This window comes from Pristis pectinata, chromosome 8 (genome assembly GCF_009764475.1).
Source record: "Pristis pectinata isolate sPriPec2 chromosome 8, sPriPec2.1.pri, whole genome shotgun sequence".
NCBI lineage: Eukaryota > Metazoa > Chordata > Chondrichthyes > Rhinopristiformes > Pristidae > Pristis > Pristis pectinata.
In genome coordinates this window covers 91,103,632-91,126,183 of record NC_067412.1, presented here as the reverse complement: position 1 = coordinate 91,126,183, position 22,552 = coordinate 91,103,632, and the positions used below count along the sequence as shown (strand labels likewise).

The 22,552-nt window shown below is 40.7% G+C and overlaps 2 protein-coding genes across 2 annotated transcripts; one reads left to right on the top strand and one right to left on the bottom strand.

Annotated features, from left to right (window-relative positions):
• Positions 1–2,247: 2,247 nt before the first annotated feature.
• On the bottom strand, positions 2,248–19,599 carry upf3b (UPF3B regulator of nonsense mediated mRNA decay). Its single transcript, XM_052022047.1, has 10 exons — positions 19,151–19,599; positions 16,070–16,176; positions 13,846–13,952; positions 12,208–12,333; positions 9,814–9,927; positions 8,993–9,036; positions 8,691–8,882; positions 8,449–8,603; positions 7,223–7,526; positions 2,248–3,928 (listed from the first exon to the last, which is right to left on the bottom strand). The coding sequence occupies exons 1-10, from the start codon at positions 19,259–19,261 to the stop codon at positions 3,764–3,766; spliced, it is 1,425 nt and encodes a 474-aa protein (XP_051878007.1). The 5' UTR covers positions 19,262–19,599; the 3' UTR covers positions 2,248–3,763.
• Positions 19,600–19,682: 83 nt separating this feature from the next.
• Positions 19,683–22,336, top strand: ndufa1 (NADH:ubiquinone oxidoreductase subunit A1). The gene is made up of 3 exons (XM_052022048.1): positions 19,683–19,845; positions 21,551–21,640; positions 21,840–22,336. Exons 1-3 carry the CDS (start codon positions 19,705–19,707, stop codon positions 21,858–21,860), a joined length of 252 nt encoding a protein of 83 aa, XP_051878008.1. The 5' UTR covers positions 19,683–19,704; the 3' UTR covers positions 21,861–22,336.
• Positions 22,337–22,552: the final 216 nt, after the last annotated feature.

Sequence of the window (22,552 nt, the reverse complement as noted above, 5' to 3'; positions counted from 1 at the left end):
CTTTGCTGGCATATAGTTATCACTAGATTTCATTTATCAAAATAATAATTCAGTATTAGCAAAAGACCATATTGCCAGTTTGAGGAGTACTATAAAATACCACCAATGTCCTGATACCAAATGAATATTTGGGCTTGGGTATGGATGCATGTACAGGGAGGACAAACATTGTCCTACATCCTTGAGAAAGGGACTTTGTTTTGGTGAAGATGGAAGAGTGGAGCTGTATTTTGTTATTCCCAGGTGCAGTCAATGAAGAGGAAACATTGCCCATTTTGTTCCTATTTCTGCAACTGCCTGGAGGGACCAGTAATGCAGATCACGAAACTACTGGATTATCACAAGACATACTTTTACCTCTGTATCAGATGCAAGTTGTGTTTGGAAAATAAACCTATATCCATTAGTGACTCCAATTCACTTCTGGAAACAAACACATTATGCCTTGTGTAGACAGCTGGTTACAATATGTACAGCTTAACTGAATGACTGATGAACCTGGGGAAACTCCATCCAACATCTGGTAGGATCAAATGACCTAGCACATACTATTCACCTGAAGCTGCCCTATGAAGCATTCAGTTATCCAGCCAAGATCAGCAAGTGTGAAAGGCATCCCAAGTGCAATTACAGAGATTTTGTACTCCATTCTAACATGTGCAAGAGTGCCATTGCGGTTTCTGTGCTGGGAACTGGAGTTAAAGAGTCATTGAAGATGTGGGTGAATTGGATTCTTCCTACCTCAGTCTGGGATGTGCCTATAATATGTATATGATATGGACAAAAATATACAGTAGGTGGTCTGATTAGTAAGTTTGCAGATGACACAAAAATTGGTGGAGGTGCAGATACTGATGAAGACTTTCAAAGGATACAGCAGGTTATAAATCAGTATGAAATTTTGGTCAAGAAACAGCAGATGGAGTTTAATCCAGACTAGTGTGAGGTGGTGCATTTTGGGAGGTCAAATGACAGGACCCAAAGGGATCTTGGGATGCAACCCCATAGTTCCCTGGAAGTGGCAACACAATTGAATAGGGTGGGAAAGAAGGCATATGGCACGCTGGTCTTCATTGGTTGGTACATAGAGTATAAAAGTTAGCAAGTTATGTAGCACCTGTATAAAACTTTGGTCAGGCCACATTTGGAGTATTGTGTGCATTTCTGGTCAGTGCATTACAGGAAGGATGTGGAGGCTTTGGAGAGGGTGCAAAAGAGGTTCAGTAGGATGTTGCTTGGAGAGTATTAGCTACAAGGAGAGGTTGGACAAATTTGGATTGTTTTCCCTGGAGCATAGGAGGCTGAAGGGTGATGTGATAGAAGTATATCACATTATGAGAGGCATAGAAAGTGTAGATGATCAGTCTTTTCCCCAGGGTAGAAATGTCAAACACTACTAAGAAGAGAGGCAGAAAGTTTAAAGGAAATTTGCTAGCCAAGTTTTTTATTAAATGTATAAATACACAGAGTGGCAGGTGCCTGGAATGTACTGCTAGGGGAAGTAGCAGAATAAATAATGGCAACATTTAAGCATTTGTACAGGCACATTAAAAAGGCAGGGAATAGAGGGATATGGACCATATGCGGACAGGTGGGACTAGATTAGAATGGCATTATGGGCTGAAGGGCCTGTTTGTGTACTGTGTTGTTTTATGTTCTTTTTGCAGAGGATAGTTAAGTGTGCTTGCCATCTTTTTCAAAAAAAAAGATACAGTCCATTGGTTTATTTAAAAAAAAATCTTTCTGGGCTCTTGCAAGAGGAGTTTTGCAAGTTACTATAGAGAATAAAAAGACTGTGTACTATGTGTTGGGTATTACATGGATCACCAGGTACCAGGGTTATTGCACTGGCAAGTCATCAGCACCAACACATTTGGCTTCAAAGGGTTTTGATAGAGCAAGTATGGAGAAACTATTTTCCTCAGCAAATGGTTGATAACGTAGATATCACAGATTTAAAACAAAAGGTTAAGTTCCTCAAGAGAAAATTTATTTGCACTCAGGACTGAAATAGTGTAGAAACAGATTTTGCAGGAATTTTAAGGCATGTACTTGGAGGAGGACTAATTTTGGAGGCCATAGGAATAAAGTCTGCAAATGTAAAGAGCTCTTTTGGAGATCTGGTATAGGAATAAAAGTACAAATGCTGCCTCTTTTGCAAGATTCTACAAGTCTGGAATGTTACACAGATTTCAAAAGAGTGCCATTAAACTGCTGACATTTGGTTAATTTAAGACCGTAGACACATCTTGTCATGGGTATTTATTGATCGCAAGTGTTCAACACTATTGAAAAATATAAACAATGCACAAGAAACAAAAAGAAATCATACATTACCTTGAGAATTAACATAGTAAAAGTTTCAATTTTCTATTGATGGAATTATTACAACCACTCTGTTCTTGGAATGTACAAACAGCTTTGCAACATTTGATCTTAAAAAAAACTCAAAAAAAAAGTCTGTCGATACAGGTTTAGCATTTCTTTGATTTCACCAACTCCTCCGATCCTGAAGAACAATGTCCACGGGATATTAATCTTGAAATGATGGAACTAGCGATGTTGCAGATCAGGGATCAAGAAACAGGCTCCAAATTTGCTTTCTTACTTTACCACACATGATCCAAAACTATTTGCACACTTAGTAAATCACCAACATTCTTAAAAGATTAGTCACTGAACAGGTTTTTGTTCTCTGCCAGCCATACTGCTCCCACACAATAAAAATAACAGCTCAGCATCAACTGTTTTTCCAACTCAAGGATCTGATTGCCATTCTAGGAACTGTTTAAAAAGCACACACACACCCAACATTTCGTCTCTCAGACTCCTGGTTACCAAGCTACTGGCACCCTCTATTGGTTGACTAGGTAACAACATTGTAGGGGACTTCCCAAGGCACAGAGAGTAGATTATCAATTCATACTCGTCCCTTAATGAATCATCATTCCTAACTATGCTCATGTTCTTGATGAAATACAATTTGGATCAAGAGCACTGGATTGGCATAGCAATAGGAAAGAACAGTTAGATTTTAAGCAAAAATCACTGGAAACAGTAGATTAGATCTAGAACTGAAGCAATACCTGATCTCAATAGTCAATTCAATACAAACTGCAACTGATTTCCCCCCCCCACCGTCTGTTCTAGGCTTAGACAGGTACAAACCTAAAAAAAAATCCAGCACCTATGACAAGTATGAAAGAACAATTTTTTTTCCACTCCCTTGGGCCTTTTCGTGGATCTTTCCACTGTGGAATCTACAAGGCCACTAAGAATTTGGTCTCTCATGCTCTAACCTGCAATGCTGAACTAAATTTATATTAACTTACAGCCCAGGTAAGTTATTAGCATTTTCCGGTGTAATTCTGCTATAGCTAACAGAATACATCCTTTTTACTCGCCTCTTGCCTACCCTGACGTAAATAATGGGATATCATTGGTATCATTAGCTCATATCAAAGCTGTTGGCTAGTACATTTCAGAGTTACTAGCATCTGTCTAGTAAGCGCAACATCTAATTTACATCCCAGTTAATCTCCAACTGCAACAATCTTGCACATCAGTACCCTGTCACAACTGTGATGACAAAAGAAACCTCCTTTCTTAATATTGGGAAATTACCAGTTTCAAACATTTTAATCTGACAAGCAAAATGCACCATTCTCATTCTCCAAGCTCATCTCCAATAAGGGCACTTTTGGATTTCCCCACACGGTTGGCATACTGTGATTGCTCAATCACTGAGCGAGCAGCAGCTTTTTCATTCCTCACTCTCCTTTTCAGCAATGTTTCCAGAAGCCTCGGGCTCCTTTTTCTCCTCGCTTTCTTCTACTGACTTTATATTGCTTTCGCTAGACTTTGAAAACGCCACTAACCGGCTGCGGCTCCGTGCCCCTGGCTGGTACAGCTGCATTGTAGGGCGGTCCTGGAAAGAAACAAAGAACATGAAAACACAATAAAAGTAGAAACATTAACTGTTTCTCTCTTCACAGATGCTGTTTGACCTGCTGAGCTTTTAAAAACACAGCTTTTATCCCCAATATTGTTGATTTTTCTAAGAAGTCCTTGCACTTATTTTATAAATTGTTTGCTATGTACATCACCTTGCAAAACAATACAAAAAGTCAAACCATTTTGTTCATTGACATGGATACAAATGATTTAGATACATTTCCTGCAAAAATGATGGTACAGTATTAACAACGGGGAGAGGCAGCATGTAGGTTCAGACATGGTAGTTGGATTGCAGGCACGGTAGTGCAACCGCTAGCGTGACACTATTAAAGCACCAGTGACCTGGGTTCAATTTGGCCGCTGTAAGGAGTTTGTACGGTCTCCCCGTGTTTGCATGGGTTTCCTCTGGGTGCTCCAGTTTCCTCCCACATTCCAAAGACATACAGGTTAGGAAGTTGTGGGCATGCTATGTTGGCGCCGGAAGCGTGGCGACACTTGCGGGCTGCCCCCAGAACACTATGCAAAAAAAATGTATTTCACTGTGTTTCGATGTACATGTGACTAATAAAGATCTTATATTATAGTGTTATTACAAGTTAGCAGGAAGTTGACTGATTTGTTGGTTTAGGCTAGTCAGTTAAATTATAGCAATTTAATAATATTTGAATGGTTAGAGGTTAAATTCATAGATTAAATATAATCCATTATATAAAAACTTAGTTAAATATTGGAAAATGTTCAGAGAGCTTAGTGGCAAGAGAAAGTTGATAAATCTTACTCAGTATTGTGAATAATAGAGGTATGGCCTGTTGAAAACATTCTGAATGGTTGCATCACAACCTGGTATGGAAATTCCAATCCACAGTATCACAAGAGGCTACCGAGAGTGTGGACTCAGCGAGTTCCATCATGGGTACACTCTCCCCACCATTGAGAACATCTACAAGATGTCTCAGGAAGGTGACATCCATCATCAGGGACTCCCACCTTCTGGGCCATACCCTCTTCTTGATAGTGCCATCAGGCAGGCGGTACAGGAGCCTGAAGACCCCACACCTCAAGGTTCAACAACAGCTTCTTCCCCACCGCCATCAGGTTCTGAACTGACCTGAAAAACCCTCAATCTACCTCAGACTACATTTCTTTTCTCTCCCAACTTGCACTTAGTGTCATTATGTTTATTTTATCGTGCATTATAATATGTTAATTTATGCTTGTCATGTTTGTAATGCACTGTGCTGCTGCAAAAACCTAATTTTCATGGCATTTCTACCCTGTGTTGTGGGAACTCCAGCGTGCCTTTCATGGACAATCGTAAGCAGGGGAAGTGTTATTAGCTGGAGGAGCTGGAACTGCAACCGCAACCAGCCTCACTGCAGTGCATCTGTGAGAGCAACATGAACGGCACGTGTCAGGAGGTTGTTGTCCTGCAGCTGAAGAGCAACAAGGCAGAGGGGGGGAAATGACAGCTGGTCAGACAAGGAGGAACAAGCAGGCAGTGCACAAGTTCCCAGTGCATTTTTACATCCAAATTGGCAAGGGTGACAGTTTCTCTGGGACGTGCAGCCAAAGCCCAGTCCAGATCAAAATGGTGGCTCAGCTTGCAGACAGTGAAGTCAATTGGGGTCAGACAGGCCTATCTACAGTCACAGATGTGCCAAATTGGCATGTTGCCTTTCTGGTGCTGGGGTGTGAAATGTGTCATTCAGTAGTTGCAGAACATTCTGAATGGAGATAGGAATCAACCAGAGGTATTAATGACTTAATCAGAAAGAGGACCTACAAGCAAATTATCGTTTACCGGTAAAGAGACCTTTCTAAAGTTGTGCTTCTTGAAGTACAGATCACCGTGAGTACCACATGCTTGTTAGTGAAATAACAGGAGGATAGTACAGATTCAGTTTAGAATTAAATACAAAGGTATGGCTAAAAAGTGTACGGATATGCCAAAACTGATCACATGGTTGTTAGTGAGGAAGAAAGCTGTACACTGCAGGAAGCCAGCAATGGACCGAACAGGTAAACAAATAGAATTCAGTCCTAGGAAATGTATTTTAACATATTTGTGTAGGGCAAACAAGGCAAGGAAATACACAAGTGGTAGGATACCAAGAAGCAGAAGGATCTAGGGATGCAAACCAGGTAGATAAGGTGGCATATGGAATATTTACCAAATGAAAAACACTATGATGCTGGAGGAACTCAGCAGGCCAGGCAGCATCCGTGGAGAAAAGCAGGCGATCAACGTTTCGGGTCAGGACCCTTCTTCAGGGCTGAAGATAGGAAAAGGGGAAGCCCCAGTATATAAGAAGGAAAAGCAGGGCAGTGATAGGTGGACAAAAGAGGGGAGGTGGGGTGGGCACAGGGTGGTGATAGGTAGATGCAGGTCAGAGATATGGATAGTCAGGTGCGGGGGGGGGGGGGGGGAAGAGGGGGGCGGGGGTGGAAATCAGATCCACTGAGGGGATAGGCCAAAGGTAAGGAGGAAAAAAAGGATAGGAAAAAAAGAGATAGGCTAGGTAAGGGAAGAAAAGTAGAGGCATGGTTGGGTGTGGGGGGGGGGGGGGGAAGGGGTGTGGGGAGGATTACTTAAAGTGGGAGAATTTAATGTTCATGCCATTAGGTTTCTCTAGGAATATTTATCATTATTGGTTTAGATATAGGATACAAAAGCAGGAAGGTCTTGCTGGAACTGTATAAAAATACAAGTTGGCTATAGCTAAAGTAATACAAACAAGGACTTACAAGAATGATGCTATGTCACTGCAGGAGGCTCAGAAGATATTTGTGAGGATGTTACAAGGAATGCTGAAGTTCAGCTTTCCCTACGCTGGGGTTAATTTATTTAGAACAGAAAGCCCAATGAAAGATTTAGTCAAGGACTACAAAACTATGAAACTTCACAGGATAAATGGCAAGAACATATTTCCCTTAGGAGGCTACAGATCCAAGATAGTAGGGAAAAGGGTTAGAGGAAACAAACTTCAGAGTGATTGGGTTTGGATGTACTGCTACACAAGGTAGAAACACTCGTTTCATTTAAAAAGCACCTGGATGAGCATTCAGGTACCTTAACCTAAAGAGCTGGAAAGTGGATTTAATCTCAATAGCTTTTTTTCAGCCAATAATGGCACAAGGCAAACAGCTTCCTTCTGTACTGGAAATTCACACTAGATCAAGAACTTCCAACCTTTTGGCTTTAGAGTACCAGAAAATGTCATGTTTTACTACTGTTTCACTGTTGGTATGTGAAATAATCCTGTACCTTATTCCTGATTCGTTCTTTTTTAATTGTACTTTCCTCCTTCTTATCCTCTTTTCCCTTCTCTGATTTGTCATAACTTGATGTGATCTCTAAGCCTTCCTTTTTCCTAGTTTTTTCATTTGACTGATCCTTCTCCTTCTTTATCTCTTCGTCTTTTTTTCTGAAAGGCTTGTCAGCCTCAGACCGCTCCCTCGGCTTCCGCCGTTCTTCCTCTTGGCGTTTCTGGCGCTCTTTCTCCTTCAGCCTTCTCTCCCGTTCCCTTTCCTCTTTTTCCCGGTACTCTCTTCCGCCATCATCTTCAAACCTGTTGTGTCCAAACAAAGTAAAACTCTCATAAGTCTCCAAAACAAAAAGTTCCGATCAAGGAAACATTTGTAATGCAATATGGTGGAGGCTGCTAAGGCTGCACTTGTTGCCTATTAGTTACTGCCCTGGAAAGTTGGTGCACAGACTTAAAGCTTTCAAAACAGACTTCCTTGCCAGGAATACTGGCGTATCTGAAAGTCTACTATTCATTATGCATTGCTAAATGATCCAGAACCAAAAGGCCTTTCCACAAAGCTGTAGAAGACACAAAGGCCATACCAGGCACAAACAGATGTCTTTTTAGTGAATGATATCAATGAACCAGGTAGGTTTGACAAATCTGATAACTTGGTTACTGACCCTAGTTTAATATTCCAATATAATTAATTAAAATTTCTAATCTGCTGCGGTGGGACTGGTTCCAAGTATCAGGATTACTAGTCCAGTATCAGAACCACTATGCTATTGTAGTCTTCAAAGCCTATTGGAAGAAAAAGACCAAATGGTGTTTGGCAAAGGTTGACAAAAGCAGCCTTTACAAGTTTATACAGGGAAGATCACAGTATTTGTGGTTCAAGGTAATACAAGCTCAGAAAGTACAATCCAGTCTAGTTGCTCCTTGTTTGCAGACTAAATTTGGTGGAGGCAGATACATTGGACAGGTTCAAGAGCTTGTTGGATAGGTATATGGAGGAGTGTGGGATGGGGGGGATATGCGGGAGGAAGGGGTTAGGTAGTGTGAGGGTGGTTTGATGGACGGCATGACATGGTGGGCCGAAGGGCCTGTTTTGTGCTGTATGGTTCTATGGTTTAAATGTAAAGCACTCTAGCACTGATTTATAATCACAGGCAAGGGAATGCACATACTGAAGTAGGTAGCAAGACAGCAGATACAATGAATTCAGTTTATTCCCACATACTTCTTTCCTTTATCATCCTTGATGGAACTCTCCAGGCGTTTTCCCTGGCCACTGAACAACCTGTCTTCTTTAGCTCTTTCTCTGTCCAGTTTCTTTATTTTGTCCTTTGGCTTTTCCATGCTACAGTCATCCCCTTTTTCTGGCTTCTTCAGAAGCTGCAAATCCATTGAGATGTATTCTTGTTAGGTGTTTTACACAAGTTATTATAGCAAGTTTATAGGAATACTGACATTATAGTCTACCTTTATCTTAGGTTCATCCTTTGATCGATCCTTTTCTTTATCAAATCCTTTCTCTACCATTTTCTTTTGCTTCTCTGCTTCTCTCCTTTTCCGCCTTTCATCCTCTCTCCATTTTCTTCTTTCTTCTTCTCGGAGTCTCCTCTTTTCCAGCTCTCGTCTCCTCCTTTCTTCTCTTTTTTCCTCTCTTATTCTCTGGTAGGGGAGAATAGTGACACTTAGTAGTGAATTAGTAATATATATTGAGAAAAAAAACAGAACTAATTTTCAAAAAGACAAAATCAAAGAGAGGACCAAGTCTTTACCTGCTTAGTTTTTACATAGTCCAGAAGGGGAGTTGTTTTCTTGGCTGTTAATTAAAGAAGTTATGCTTACATTAATGCAAAAGTGTCTGATTTCCATAAAATTACAATATAATGCTGTGAAAACCTTATACATTGACATGTACCACCACTGGGGACAAATTACTGCTCAAGATACAAGTATAAATGGTCACGAGTTCAGAGAGTCATTGTAAAAGACCCAAGATGCACAAATGGTGCCAGCTCCATTGATTGTCATTAATGCTGTATTTCTTAAGTGTAACCAGGACAAGCGTGAATGTAATTAGGGGATGGGTGGCGAAAAGCGGAAACACAGGATTCCCTAATCATTCAGGAATACTACATAAACAAGGTACTTTTTAAAAAAAAAGTAACTCAAATGGCATGTACCCAAGCATTCAATGTTAGGCCTGATGACATTTTGATGATAATGACCAAGATACACTTTTGCACATTATTATCAAACTTTTACAAATACAGGTTAGAACAATAAAACATGCCATTACCTCTATTATTGCACAAAAAGATATCAGGAGTCACGTAGATAGCTCGTTTTGAGCAAAGAAAATAAATCAATCTGCTTTTATTGTACTCATTTCTCAGAGATCTTCATTAAACCCCAAACTTAGAAACAATTACTAAAACAAAAAAGTTTCAAACATGTTATAAGCTTCAAACATTAAAGAGCACAAGATTACTAAATGCAATAATTCACAGGACCATCATTTCTGCAACTTCTTTTGTAAAAGAGCAAGCAAATAACAATTTGGAAACATTATATGTTTTGAAGTAGCTCTATTTACCTGCTAGTTCTTTTGTTTTTGCTTCAATTTCCTCCAGAAGTGTTTCAGGATTGTTTGAATTTTTCTCATCATCCACATTATTATAACTCTCCAAGAACTTCTTATATTCGGGATCTGGTAAAAGAATACAAGAAAATGGGTAGAAATTCAACTAATTCCAAAACAAACTTGATCAAGAATCAAAACACAATGATTCTAGGTTATTACATTTAATTAATCAGCGTCTTCCCCTTTTGAAAAATATCAGCTCGATTTCCCTCACTAAAAACATGTGACACAAGCTTCTACTGTTTGGACAATAGGATCATTCAGAACAGTCCAGAAATCATATGCTGAACTTTGATCTCTGGAGCAGCACATCATGTCTGCTCTGAGCTTATCCAGACCATGGATTTGGCAATGTTCAGTCCTTATCAGTGCAAGGTACTACGTATTGATGCTTCAACCTACAATACACAAACTCAGTACTGCAGCAAAGAGTTAACCTAGACTCTGTATTTATGTCACTGGAGTCGGATTCAAACCTATAATCTCCTGAATTTGAAGGGAGAGTGTTAACCTCCAAGCCAGTGGAAAAAAACAGAATGGTGAAATTTTCATGAATCGGGCACACAGTAAATCTTTTCCCCCCGTAATTGTTATAAATCTCATTTAAAAAGTGTATATTTCAAAAAACTTAGCAGTCAGCATGGTGATAGTAACAAGGAGCACTGGTCTCCTCACTAGGAAACCAAAGTCCTAACAAATGGTACTTCCTGTTCTCCAAACAGAACAAGTCTATATTTCAACGCCACTTCCTTCAGCCAAGATGACTGTTTAGACAATAGGCTCCTCTCCAATTACCAGCAATACTGGTACAGAAGCAACTACAGAATATTGTGTTGTACCACATCTCTTAATAGTGTTGTTAACAAAATACATAATACAAGTTGCATGGCTGAAAGAAAATTAAAATAAGCCACAGTAATTAATATCTGCATGATAAAATGTCATTGAGCTCCAGGGTTAGAACCAGCAATGTTACAATTAACTAAGTAGGTGCATCCTAGGCCATTTGCTTTAAAAAAAGGTAAAGAGCAAAGAACTTATCATTAACCAAATTTATAGTATGTAAAGCATTCTAAGGTGTTTGAAAATCAAAACTGCAGGTGCTAGAAATCAGAAATTTAAAACAAAATCAAAATGCTGGAAATATTTAGTGGACCAGCTATCTCTGGAGAGTAAACAGTTAACATTTCAGGTCTATGCTCCTTATTCTGTTGAAACTTTGGTCATCATTTCATCAGAAGCAGCAGCACTGACCTGAAAGGTTAACTTTGATTCTCTCTCTACAGATACTGCCTGGCTTGCTGAGCGTTTCCAGCATTTTCTACCAAAATCATTCCCTCCTTTCTCCAACTTGAAATCAGAAAAGGATTTTTTTTCTACATTTGTCTCTCATCTAAATCACTAGCATTTCCCTCAAGGTAATGGAATTAAAATTAGTTCAGCACAAAAGAAGTCTAATGATGGATTGAAAGCACAATTTGGAATTCTTTTAACCCAACAAGCTGCTTGATAAAACCCCTTGCCCAGACAGAAACCCAAAGCCTATCTTCTAGCTAACAATAAGGAAACGCTTGCATTTCTACAGAGCCTTTCATATCTCTTTTAGGATATCTCAAAGCACTTTGGAGCCAGTCATACTTTTGACCTGTAGTCACTTCTGCAATGCAAGAAATTGAGTCGCCACATGTACATATCACTTTCAAATTGCTATTAGTGTTCAATCGATTCTCTCTAGGGACAGTGTAATCTGGGTAGTCAAAATGAAGTATTAACTACCGAGTGGGTAATCTACAGGGTTGGGCTCACAATTCAAAATCAGCAGTTCAAATCCCACCACAGCAGGTATCAATTAAAAAATCTAGAATTTGAATCAGTAATTGTAATCACGAAGTTACCTGACTGATACTAAAAACCATCTGGTTCACCAATGTCCCTAAAAGTTCTGGGCTGTATGCAACTCTAGACCAACAGATATGGTTGCTTCTTATTTGCTCAGCAGTTACCAAGGGCAATAAAAAGTTGGTCTATCCAGCAATACCCATATTTTGAAAAATGTGCTGATTGAGAAACGTGAAGAAAGAGCTCATGTTGATGCCACATGATACTTGATGTCTGCCAGTGACAGCAGATGGAGCCTATTCCAAAGATTTTACTTCAGTACTGCAATGGAGTGTCAATTAGTTTGCAAGCTTGTACCTGGAGTTGGTACAATAGGGATAACCAAGGATAATTTACACTCTGAACATCTACCCAAAATTCATGAAAGCACAAACAAAACAGAACAGAATAAGACAAAACCATTTACAACAATGTTTATGTTATAAAAATAAAATAGGCACTCCATACCGTCACTAAAATGTATATTGTCCGTACCATCTTCAATAGTTCCTGCTTTTGCATCCTTTTTCTTGCTTTTCTTTTTTGGAATTTTCTGAAATGGGGCAAATTCTACAATAGCAGGGTATTCCTGACCTATTGGCAGGGAAAAGAGAGAGAGAGAAAGACAAAACATGTAGGAAACCAGTAAAAGGTTTAGCTATTAACATGAGATCAGATTTAAATTTTAGCAAATACAAACTTGTGATTGAAGCATAACAATTAGAATGGAGGCTGGAACAATTTGTTCAAAAAAATTAATTTTTCAATTTCTCTATTAAACAGTCTTGACAGCCATTTGAACTAAAACAGCTGAACTCAGTTTACCTTTTCTCTGGGTGAAATAACATTCACCAACCTTTGAACCATAGGAAAGTGCCTTTCACACGTGAAATAAATCTACCTACAAAAAGCTAATAGTGATTAAAATTAAAATGTCAAAGGATATCTTTCAAAAAATTAAATCAACTATGTGCCTGCCGAGATGGATATCTGCCTATTTGGAGTGAAACTATGCTTTATTATGTGTTTCACATTCATAGCCAGAGGTACAGTAATAGCAAATCAAACTTAAGACAGACTATCATTTTATTTGACATTTCCTCATACTTTCCATATCCATATCCACAGATCCCTGAAAGTTGCCTTACAGGTGGATAGGGTAGTTAAGGAAGCTTATGGGATGTTAGCTTTCTTAAGTCGAGGGATCGAGTTTAAGAGCCGTGAGGTAATGATGCAGCTCTACAAAACTCTGGTTAGACCACACTTAGGGTACTGTGTCCAGTTCTGGTCACCTCATTATAGGAAGGATGTGGAAGCATTGGAAAGGGTGCAGAGGAGATTTACCAGGATGCTGCCTGGTTTAGAGAGTATGCATTATGAGGAGAGACTAAGGGAGCTAGGGCTTTACTCTTTGGAGAGGAGGAGGATGAAAGGAGACATGATAGAGGTGTACAAAATATTAACAGGAATAGATAAAGTGGACAGCCAGCACCTCTTTCCCAGGGCAACAATGCTCAATACAAGAGGGCATGGCTTTAAAGTAATGGGTGGGAAGTTCAAGCGAGATATCAGAGGAAGGTTTTTTTTTCACCCAGAGTGGTTGGGGCATGGAATGCGTTGCCTGGGGCGGTGGTGGAGGCAGGTACATTGGTCAAATTCAAGCAATTACTAGATAAGCATATGGAGGAATTTAAAATAGAGGGAAATGTGGGAGGAAGGGGTTAGATAGTCTTAGGCGAGGTTTAAAGGTCAGCACAACATTGTGGGCCAAAGGGCCTGTATTGCGCTGCACTGTTCTATGATACTTGTTTGCAAATGTAACGCCCAGAGTACCAATCCTTTCATGGAAATAATCTTTTCTTCACTAGGTAGCATTGCAAAGAGAAGCTTTCCACAGTAAAATAATGCTTTCTAAAGCACATTAACATATGATCATATCCCAGGAGAGGAGAGGTAAAAATACAAATAATATTCATTTAAACTATACTAAAATTGACAAAAATGACCATTTGATACTTTTGAGAAGGCATAATGGCAAGTGACTTGATGGACGCAAATTCTGCAAAACAAATGAGATGCTATCAATAATAGTTAAAAGTACTATACCTTTGCTGTCAATAAAAACATAACCATCAAATTGATCCCTGAAGAGCACAATATCTTCTTGGTTTTTGAAGTTTATGTATGCTCTAGAAAATATGTGGGGAAACAAACTGTAGAGAGAAAAAGAGATTTTATGTAAGAAATAACTTGAAAGGGTGCATTTGACGCAAATTGTTTTGTGGAAACAACTGGACAGTGCTGGGGCCCTAGCTTATCACATTGGGCTTCCCCTTTCCTATTTTCAGTCCTGAAGAAGGGTCCTGACCCAAAACATTGACTGCCTGCTTATCTCCACGGACGCTGCCTGGCCTGCTGAGTTCCTCCAGCATCATCGTGTTTTTCATCTAGATTCCAGCATCTGCAGTCCTGTATTTCTCTCATATTTAATATCAATGATTTGGATCAATTGTAATATACCCACGCTTGCTGATAATATAAAGCTACAGGACAGTGTGGGTTGTGAGGAAAATGCACAGAGGCTTCATGGTGTTAGAGACATGGTGTTAGATGCAAAACCATCTACTTTACCAAGGAAAAAAAGTGGTATTATTTTAAATTGCAAGAGATTGAAAAGTGCCAATATTTAGAAGGGCCTTCTTCTACACAAATCACTGAATGTGAGCAATTAGGAAGGCTGATGATATGCTGGCATATATTGCAAGAGGATTTGAACACAAGAGCGGATATGTCCTGCTCCAATTACACAGGGCCTGGTGAGACCACATCCGCAATATTGCATATAGTTCTGGTCATCCTACCGAAGTATATACCTACGATAGGAGGAGTGCAGTGAAGGTTCACCAGTGATATCTGGGGAGCAGATCTGACTAAGCAGACTGGGCCTGTAGGAGTTCAGAAGAAAAAGAGGTGATCTCATTGAAATGTAGACAATTCTAATTAGGCTTTACTGGGTAGATAATGCTTCCCACATCTGGGATGTCTGGAACCAAGGGTCAGAGTCTCAATACAAGGGGATGACCATACAGATCAGACAAGGGGAAATTTCTTCATTTACAATGTAGTGAATCTGTGGAAATCTTTACCAAGGCTGTAAAGACTCAGTCACCAAGCATTTCCAAGGAAAATCAATAGAATTTCAAGGTAAGAGGCTATGAAGTCAGTGCAGGAAAATGGTACATAAACTCATCGAATGACAGAGCAGACACAAAGAGCCAAGCAGCCTACTCTTCCTTCTGTTTCTCATGTTGTTATGCCAAAGAAAACCTATCAGTGCTTATGATTTCAATATTCTGTGCAGCAAGAAAATCTTCCTCATGAAAGCCAGTCAAGTTTTATAAATTTAAAATTCGTAAATTCAACTCCAACTTACAAACATGTGCTTCAGGACTAAACATGAAATGCTGTGACTTAGAGACTGCTACTATTACCATCTTTAAAAAAAATATTTGTCGGAGTTTCCCCAACAGGTCAAAGTGACTCATAATACACTCCATGAAATGCAGATTGTTTAGGTAGATCCCAGTCATGGAGATCATCAAACATGCCTCAAGATGATAATCCAGCAATGGCTGTTCATAAATCAAGTTGATTATTGTCACAAAGTTCTGTATTTCTATTCAAAGCATTATCACAATTGAGAACTGCTTGTGCTACATGTTGCAAGCACCAAAAAAAAGGATCATTCTCAGTCAGTACTAGATCCAATTATCAGCACGATACACTGTTCAGAGATCTTTGCTTAAGATTGCCGTTGGGTTAGGTCTGAGATGAATACAGTAATCTAAAAGATTTCATTCCACACTTAAAACAAGATTTAGCTTCAGAGATATGCTGTTCATTATGCCAGTGGGATCCCAAAATTGCTCTGCAATCTATCAGGTTTACAGTCAATGAGAACATTTAACTGTTCTGTTGCATAATTAAATTCTGTGTCCCCAGACATTGAATATAGCCCCACAACATTAGCACTTGACTAATATTCACAGTTAGTCATGTAGGCGTGGAAAAATGTAGGTACTGGAAATCTAAAATAGCAGAAAACACTGGAGTCACTTAACAGATCGAGATACAACTACAGAAAGAGAAACAGAGTTAACATTTCAGGTGAAGGAATGGTCAGCATTTCTAGTTCTTATGACCATAGCAGGTCAAGCCCATTAACTCAAACAAGATTTTAAGAACAAGCCTCTGACTTAATGCATGGTAAGGCAGCCGTTGTCTATTTAAAAAAAAATTTGACGCAATTCTGTAAACATTAACCACTCACCTTGAATTGGTAGAAAAAAACTCAAAGTAATCATGTTCAGGTAATGGGGCAAGTTGCTCCTCCAGTTGTTCTTTTGTCAAACTAGGGGGTAAACGGCGGATCACCACCTATTTGGAAAGGAGAATTAAAATCAGTTATTTACCTACAACTTAGTTTGTTATCGCAGTTTATAAAATAGCTTTCAATTCTGGAACAGGTCATTCAAATCAGATAACCATTGTGCATTTCAATTTTCGAACAACTAAATCTTTCAATCACAAAACCAAGTATCCAATTGCCCGTTCTACAACAGGTGATCTGAAGGCCCTGTTCCAGTTAGTCAGAGGATCACTGGCCATCTTTGATGACATAAAATAGTCAAAGTTACCATCAGACTCAGTTAAACACAGCAAAATCTCTCTTAAAATAGTTTTTAAACAGCAAATGCTAACAATATTGTGACAGTACTATAGGGCAAATCTATAGCAGTTGGAGACTCAGCAACAGGTATAGATTAATTCAGCATTAGGAGGCTCTTCTTGTCAGCATAAATTAGATTTCTTATATCAATTATGAGTTCAATGCAATCTTTAGAGTTAAATGTTTATAATTAATCCAAGAGATACAGGCTTCCCGAAAGCAACTGGAATTGTACGACGACAGCATCGTAGCTTTAGTGTTGACAACATGGGTTTAATTTACAAAGCTCAACATGGAACTAGTGAATACAACTGTGAGAGATAAATAGAAGCACGGCACAGGGCATTTCCATTTTATTGTGTGGGATAAATACCCAGCCACATCACGATACAATTCAGTGTTACCGTAGGTAATAAATGGCTATGGGTGCCCAGGGATCAGTGTTTGCCCCCCAGCTATTCACAATACATGTCAATGATTTGGATGGGGAAACTAAATATAACATCTTTAAATTTGCAGATGACACAAAGCTGGAATGTGGGCAAGGAAAGAATATGAGAGGAGTGGAGAAAGCAAAGAGGTACCAATGTGATTTAGACAACTTTGGCATGTGTGACACGGTAGTGTAGTGGTTAGCGTAACAATATTACAGCACCAGCAATCAGGGTTCAATTCTCGCCGCTGTCTGTAAGGAGTTTGTATGTTCTCCCTGTATCTGCATGGATTTCCTCCAGGTGGTCTGGTTTCCACCCACATTCCAAAGACGTACAGATTAGTAGGTTACCATGGGTGTAATTGGGCGGCATGGGCTCGTTCGGCCAGAAGGGCCTGTTACCATGCTGTAGAAATAAAACTTTAAAGTGGGTAAGTGCATGTCAGATGCAGTTTAACACTGACAAATAAGAGGATATCCACTTTGGTTCTAGAAAGACAGGTTCTTATCCAATTATTAGCAGGTTGGGAAAAGGGACCAGCAAACAGTTAGGAAGACAAATAGGACACTGAACTTCATTGAAAGAGGATTTGAGTAGAGGAGGAAGGTTGTTTTGCTAAGACCCCATCTGGAGTCCCCTTATCCTTGGAAAGAACAAACATTTACTCTTGATTCCCAGAATGCAGAACTGGCATATAATGAGAGATTGGGTAGGTTAGATGTACATTCACTGGAGTAGAAAATAGAAGAGAAGGGATCCCATATAAATCTATAAAATTCTAACAGGACTAGATACAAGGAGAGCATTCCCAATGCCTGGAGAGTCCAGAACAAGGGATCGCAACCTCAGAATTCAGGAACAGCTTATTCCCCTCTGCCATCAGATTTCTGAATGATCCATGAACACTACTTCATTATTCCTTTTGTTTTTGCACTATTTTTGTAAATTTATAGATTATGTCTTTGCACTCTACTGCTGCCACAAAACAAGAAATTTCACACCATATGTCAGTGATAATAAATCTTATTCTGATAATACAGGGTATGCCAACAGAACAAAGATCAGGAGAAATGTCTTCATCCAGGGGCTGGCAAATCTGTGGAGTTCGGCACCACTGAAAGCAGTGGAGTCAAAGTTATTAGATACAATCTAGATGGAGATAAACACATTTCTCAACAAGTGGATCAAGGGATACAGGAAGAAGCAGAACAGAGTGGATGATTAAGCATGACTGTTGCATGGTGAAGGCCTAAAAGGGCCGAATAGCCTGCTCCCACCCCTATTTTATGTTTTCTAAGGTTAAGCACCCAGCCTGGACTGGATGTGAGCAAACACCCAGCCACAGTACAGACACTGAGCAGTGTTGTGTGTGTGTGTGTGTGTGTGTGTGTGTGTGTGTGTGTGTGTGTGTGTGAGAGAGAGAGAGCAAACACCCAGCCACAACACAGTGTGAGCAGTGTTTGGGGGGGGGGGGGGGGAGGGGGTGAACAAACACCCAGCCACGGCACAGTGTGAGCAGTGTTGGGGGGGGGGTGTGAACAAACACCCAGCCACAGCACAGTGTGAACAGTGTTGGGGGGGGGGGGTGTGAACAAACACCCAGCCACAGCACAGTGTGAACAGTGTTGGGGGGGGGGGGTGAACAAACACCCAGCCACAGCACAGTGTGAACAGTGTTGGGGGGGGGGTGTGAACAAACACCCAGCCACAGCACAGTGTGAACAGTGTTGGGGGGGGGGGGTGTGAACAAACACCCAGCCACAGCACAGTGTGAACAGTGTTGGGGGGGGGGGGGTGAACAAACACCCAGCCACAGCACAGTGTGAGCAGTGTGGGGGGGGGGGGGGGGGTGTGAACAAACACCCAGCCACAGCACAGTGTGAGCAGTGTGGGGGGGGGGGGGGGTGGTGTGAACAAACACCCAGCCACAGCACAGTGTGAGCAGTGTGGGGTGGGGGGGGTGGTGTGAACAAACACCCAGCCACAGCACAGTGTGAGCAGTGTTGGGGGGGGGGGGGTGTGAACAAACACCCAGCCACAGCACAGTGTGAACAGTGTTGGGGGGGGGGTGAACAAACACCCAGCCACAGCACAGTGTGAACAGTGTGGGGGGGGGGTGGTGTGAACAAACACCCAGCCACAGCACAGTGTGAGCAGCCACATCACGGGCGGTGCACCGACACCGTGTGTGAGCGAACACCAGCCACTGAGGGGACTCTGCCCCAGTGAGGCCCGTTGCTTCACAAACCTTGGTCAGAGCCTCTTTCTTCTCCTTTTTTTCGGGTCTCTCCGCCCGCTCCTCATATTTAGCCTCCGCTTTCTTGTCCCTGGGCTTGGCGTTCTCCTTGTCTTCCTTCATACCGACAGAGGCCACCTCACACAGGCCTCTGCCCCGACTCCCCTCCAACTTCAACCCAACCGGGGCTCGGGCTCGCCGTCACGTCAGTCACCGCCGCCTCCTGTCCTGATTGGTGGGTACGCGGGAGAGGGGGGGCGGGACCAATCTTGGCAAACTGCCGCGAGATCTCAGCCGGTGGTTCCCCCCCCCCCCCGCGCGAAATGCAGTGAGGATGACGTACGCACTCCAAACGTTCGGGGTTTTAAGGGGATCGCGCCCAGAGCAAAAAGCAGCGGGCGTCGATTCGGATTAAACCCAGTTAGGTCTCATTACTGCGCATGCTCCATGTGCCTTTATTTCTGGAGGGGGGGAGGAAACCGCCGGCTATCCTTGTTACGCATGCGCAATGCTCCTCTACGGCGGAACCTTTTCTGCGCATGCTCGGCGTTGATCCTTCCCTGCGCATGCTCAGTGTGCAGAGAAGGTCAGCGGGACGGCCGGGGATGTGGTACGAGATCCTCCCCGGGCTCGGCCTCATGGCTGTCTGCCTGAGTATCCCCGGGCTGTCCACCCTCTACATTCACCGGTGGACGAACGGTGGCAAGGTAACTGTGGCCTTATGCAGGTGGTGAGAAGTAACGTCAATGCACTGGTGATGAAGACCGTGAAGCTGCATTTCTATAGCTTCCTCCAGCACCGCGGGGCGCCCCATAGCCTTTGAGCTGCGGTTACTGACGTGCAGCGGTGTTGTAGCTCTTGTGGTTTATTTAACGCTCATCGCCCAGCTCTAGTTGTCCTTGAGGAAACGATGGCGGGGCCGCTGTCTGGTGGGGTGTTCCCATGTTGGGTAGGGAGTTCCAGGATTCAGACGCAATGAAGGCCCGGGGGATAAGTTTCCAGGCAGTTATGTTGTGTGACTGGGAGCTGAATCCTGCCCTTCGTGGGTGGAGAGGTCATTGGGTTAGCCTGGGTGTACACTGCAAGCCGCTGTGTGCCGGTGGTAGAGGGTGGTTGATGTGGTACTAATCAAACAAGCTGCTTTACCCTGGATGATGTTGAGCTTTTTTGAGAGTTGTTGGTGCTACATTTACTTCCTTACTTCACCGAAGGAAGCCCTGCATTGAAGTTAGTATTAGTTTTCCTTTCTTAAATATGACAAGATATTTTATCAACCCTTTGCATCTAAATATTCCAAACATCTGTTTTTCTTTCAGTGGTGTTTTAAATGGTAAATTAAAAGAAAAACAACATCAGTTTTTCTTTTAATTCTTTTCTTATAATAAATTTCTCACCTCCAGCTCTCAATTTGCCTAATAAATTTGTTTTTGATTAAACTGTATCAGCAGTTGCTACTTTTGAACTCCCATCAAGTCTCCTCTTCACCTCCAGTCAGGAGAGAATGGCTGAGGCTTCATGTTTTGTGAAGTGGAGATGTTCTTTATGCGGAATCTAAAGAGAATTAGATAACTGTTCAAAGCAAATCATAGCACAAAATAATCAAATTATATTCTGCTGACAGCTGAGTTACATCTGCGTCTGTTACACTAAAAACATTCAACAAGTGCGACGTAAGATAAAGCTTGGTTAACATTAGTTTTCATGGATAACAGACACATTCTTAATCCTTTCCTCTCTGTGGAATGACTTAATTTAGCATAATATCTTTCCATAGATCACCTGGGATTGAGAATATCATATTTGTGTAGTCTTGAATTGAATCCTTCCTGTAAGTAAAATGTGAAGTGCAATCTCTATCTTTAAAAATAAAAATTTTAAGTAGGATTAACCCACGTGGCCCCTTGAGTCTGTTTTATCATTAAGTGCCATAGTTGACTTCTCCAGCACCTCCCCATGCACTTTCCTGCTTGATCCCCAAATCCCTTGTCCAAAAACCTGTAGATTTTTGTTTTCAATATACATAATGACTGAGCATCCACAGCCCCCTGGGATGGAGAAATTTCTCCTAACTTATGTTCTAATTGGCCCATCCCTTATTGGGTCTTCCCCCCTTCCCCCCCCCCCCCCCAACCAATTATATCTTAAAGTTCCTTTGTTTGGATTGCCTTACATAATTTTTTTTAATAAATTGGGGAGTGAGTATATTTTATCCAATCTCAGTGGAAGAATGTATTGAGAAAGTTCAATCCTGGCAACAAAATATGTATATGTTACCAGTTGTTATTATTCTTAAAAAATACTAAAATGCTTTTTAAATTAGATTAACTGCGGCATAGTATATAATGAAAACCAATGACAGTTTTTTTTAAAATCGAACTTGGTTAACACATTTCAATGATTGTTTATGCTTAGGAAAAAAGGACCGCTCGTTTACCTTATCAATGGACTCTGTTAGAAAGGGACAGAAGAGTATCTGATGGCAAATCCTACTTCAAATCAAAGGTAAATACTTGGGGAATATGAATGCTGAAATATCTTAATTTGACCTCTAATTGAATCCACTTAAAGTTAATTTTACAATGCAAGTCAAAAAAAAAAGGCAAATTGGATGCTAGAGTTAAATTTTATATACATAAATACATAGATATATAGATATTTGTATTTATATAAAATATCCTATTTAATTCCTTTGTTTTAACAGGGATTAGAAAATATCGACTGATGGGGTTTTCATCTTGATCAACAAATTCGTGGACCTGCAAGAGGAGCATTACTAAAATGTTAACTTTAATCCTTGTTTCATAATATAAACTATATAATTTACCACAAAATGGAAGTTACAAACATGAACTGGATATGTAGTTTGCGTTTTCTATTGCAGATAAGTTTGGAACATGGCAAGTGGGGAGGAAGAAATGAGCGAGTTAGAACGGGAAAATGCTGATAGGGGCTATTGGTATATTCACTTAAAGGTTTCTACATACCTTGTCAGTTTGAATTCTCCTTTGGAGCATTGAAAACATTGCAAATTGTATAGGCACATTGTCAAAGAGAAATTAAGCCCAGTAAGAGTGAACACAGAATAGTGAACCCTTGTACACTTACATGGAGAAATTTCAGAAAACAACTGCAAACCATACAATGATATATTTCTATGTCTATCATGCAATTACTACAAAATAAAATGATCATAATTTAGTTGATCTATGGATATAATTCATCTTGTTACTAGTATCTATACTTATGTCTAGGGGGAAAAAAAAGATATGTTGAAGAGTTTAGAAAGGAAGTTCTGCATGGATGCTTGTTTTGCACCTGATAAAACAGTAAAATGTTAAAAATCTCAGAGAGAGGAGGCATCTTGGCCATCATATTGATGTTCAGATATTCTGGAGGAAAGGGTGTAAGCAGGCA

What these genes read in the sequence shown, in the direction of transcription:
- ndufa1 (XM_052022048.1), top strand. Translation starts at nt 19,705, where the DNA reads ATGCTCAGTGTGCAGAGAAGGTCAGCGGGACGGCCGGGGATGTGGTAC. An exon ending in GGTGGACGAACGGTGGCAAG is followed by an intron (nt 19,846 to 21,550) that starts GTAACTGTGGCC and finishes GTTTATGCTTAG; the next exon opens with GAAAAAAGGACCGCTCGTTT. An exon ending in AATCCTACTTCAAATCAAAG is followed by an intron (nt 21,641 to 21,839) that starts GTAAATACTTGG and finishes TTGTTTTAACAG; the next exon opens with GGATTAGAAAATATCGACTG.
- upf3b (XM_052022047.1), bottom strand. Translation starts at nt 19,261, where the DNA reads ATGAAGGAAGACAAGGAGAACGCCAAGCCCAGGGACAAGAAAGCGGAG. An exon ending in AGGATGAACCTAAGATAAAG is followed by an intron (nt 8,604 to 8,690) that starts GTAGACTATAAT and finishes ATGGATTTGCAG; the next exon opens with CTTCTGAAGAAGCCAGAAAA. An exon ending in AAGAACGAATCAGGAATAAG is followed by an intron (nt 3,929 to 7,222) that starts GTACAGGATTAT and finishes GTTTCTTTCCAG; the next exon opens with GACCGCCCTACAATGCAGCT.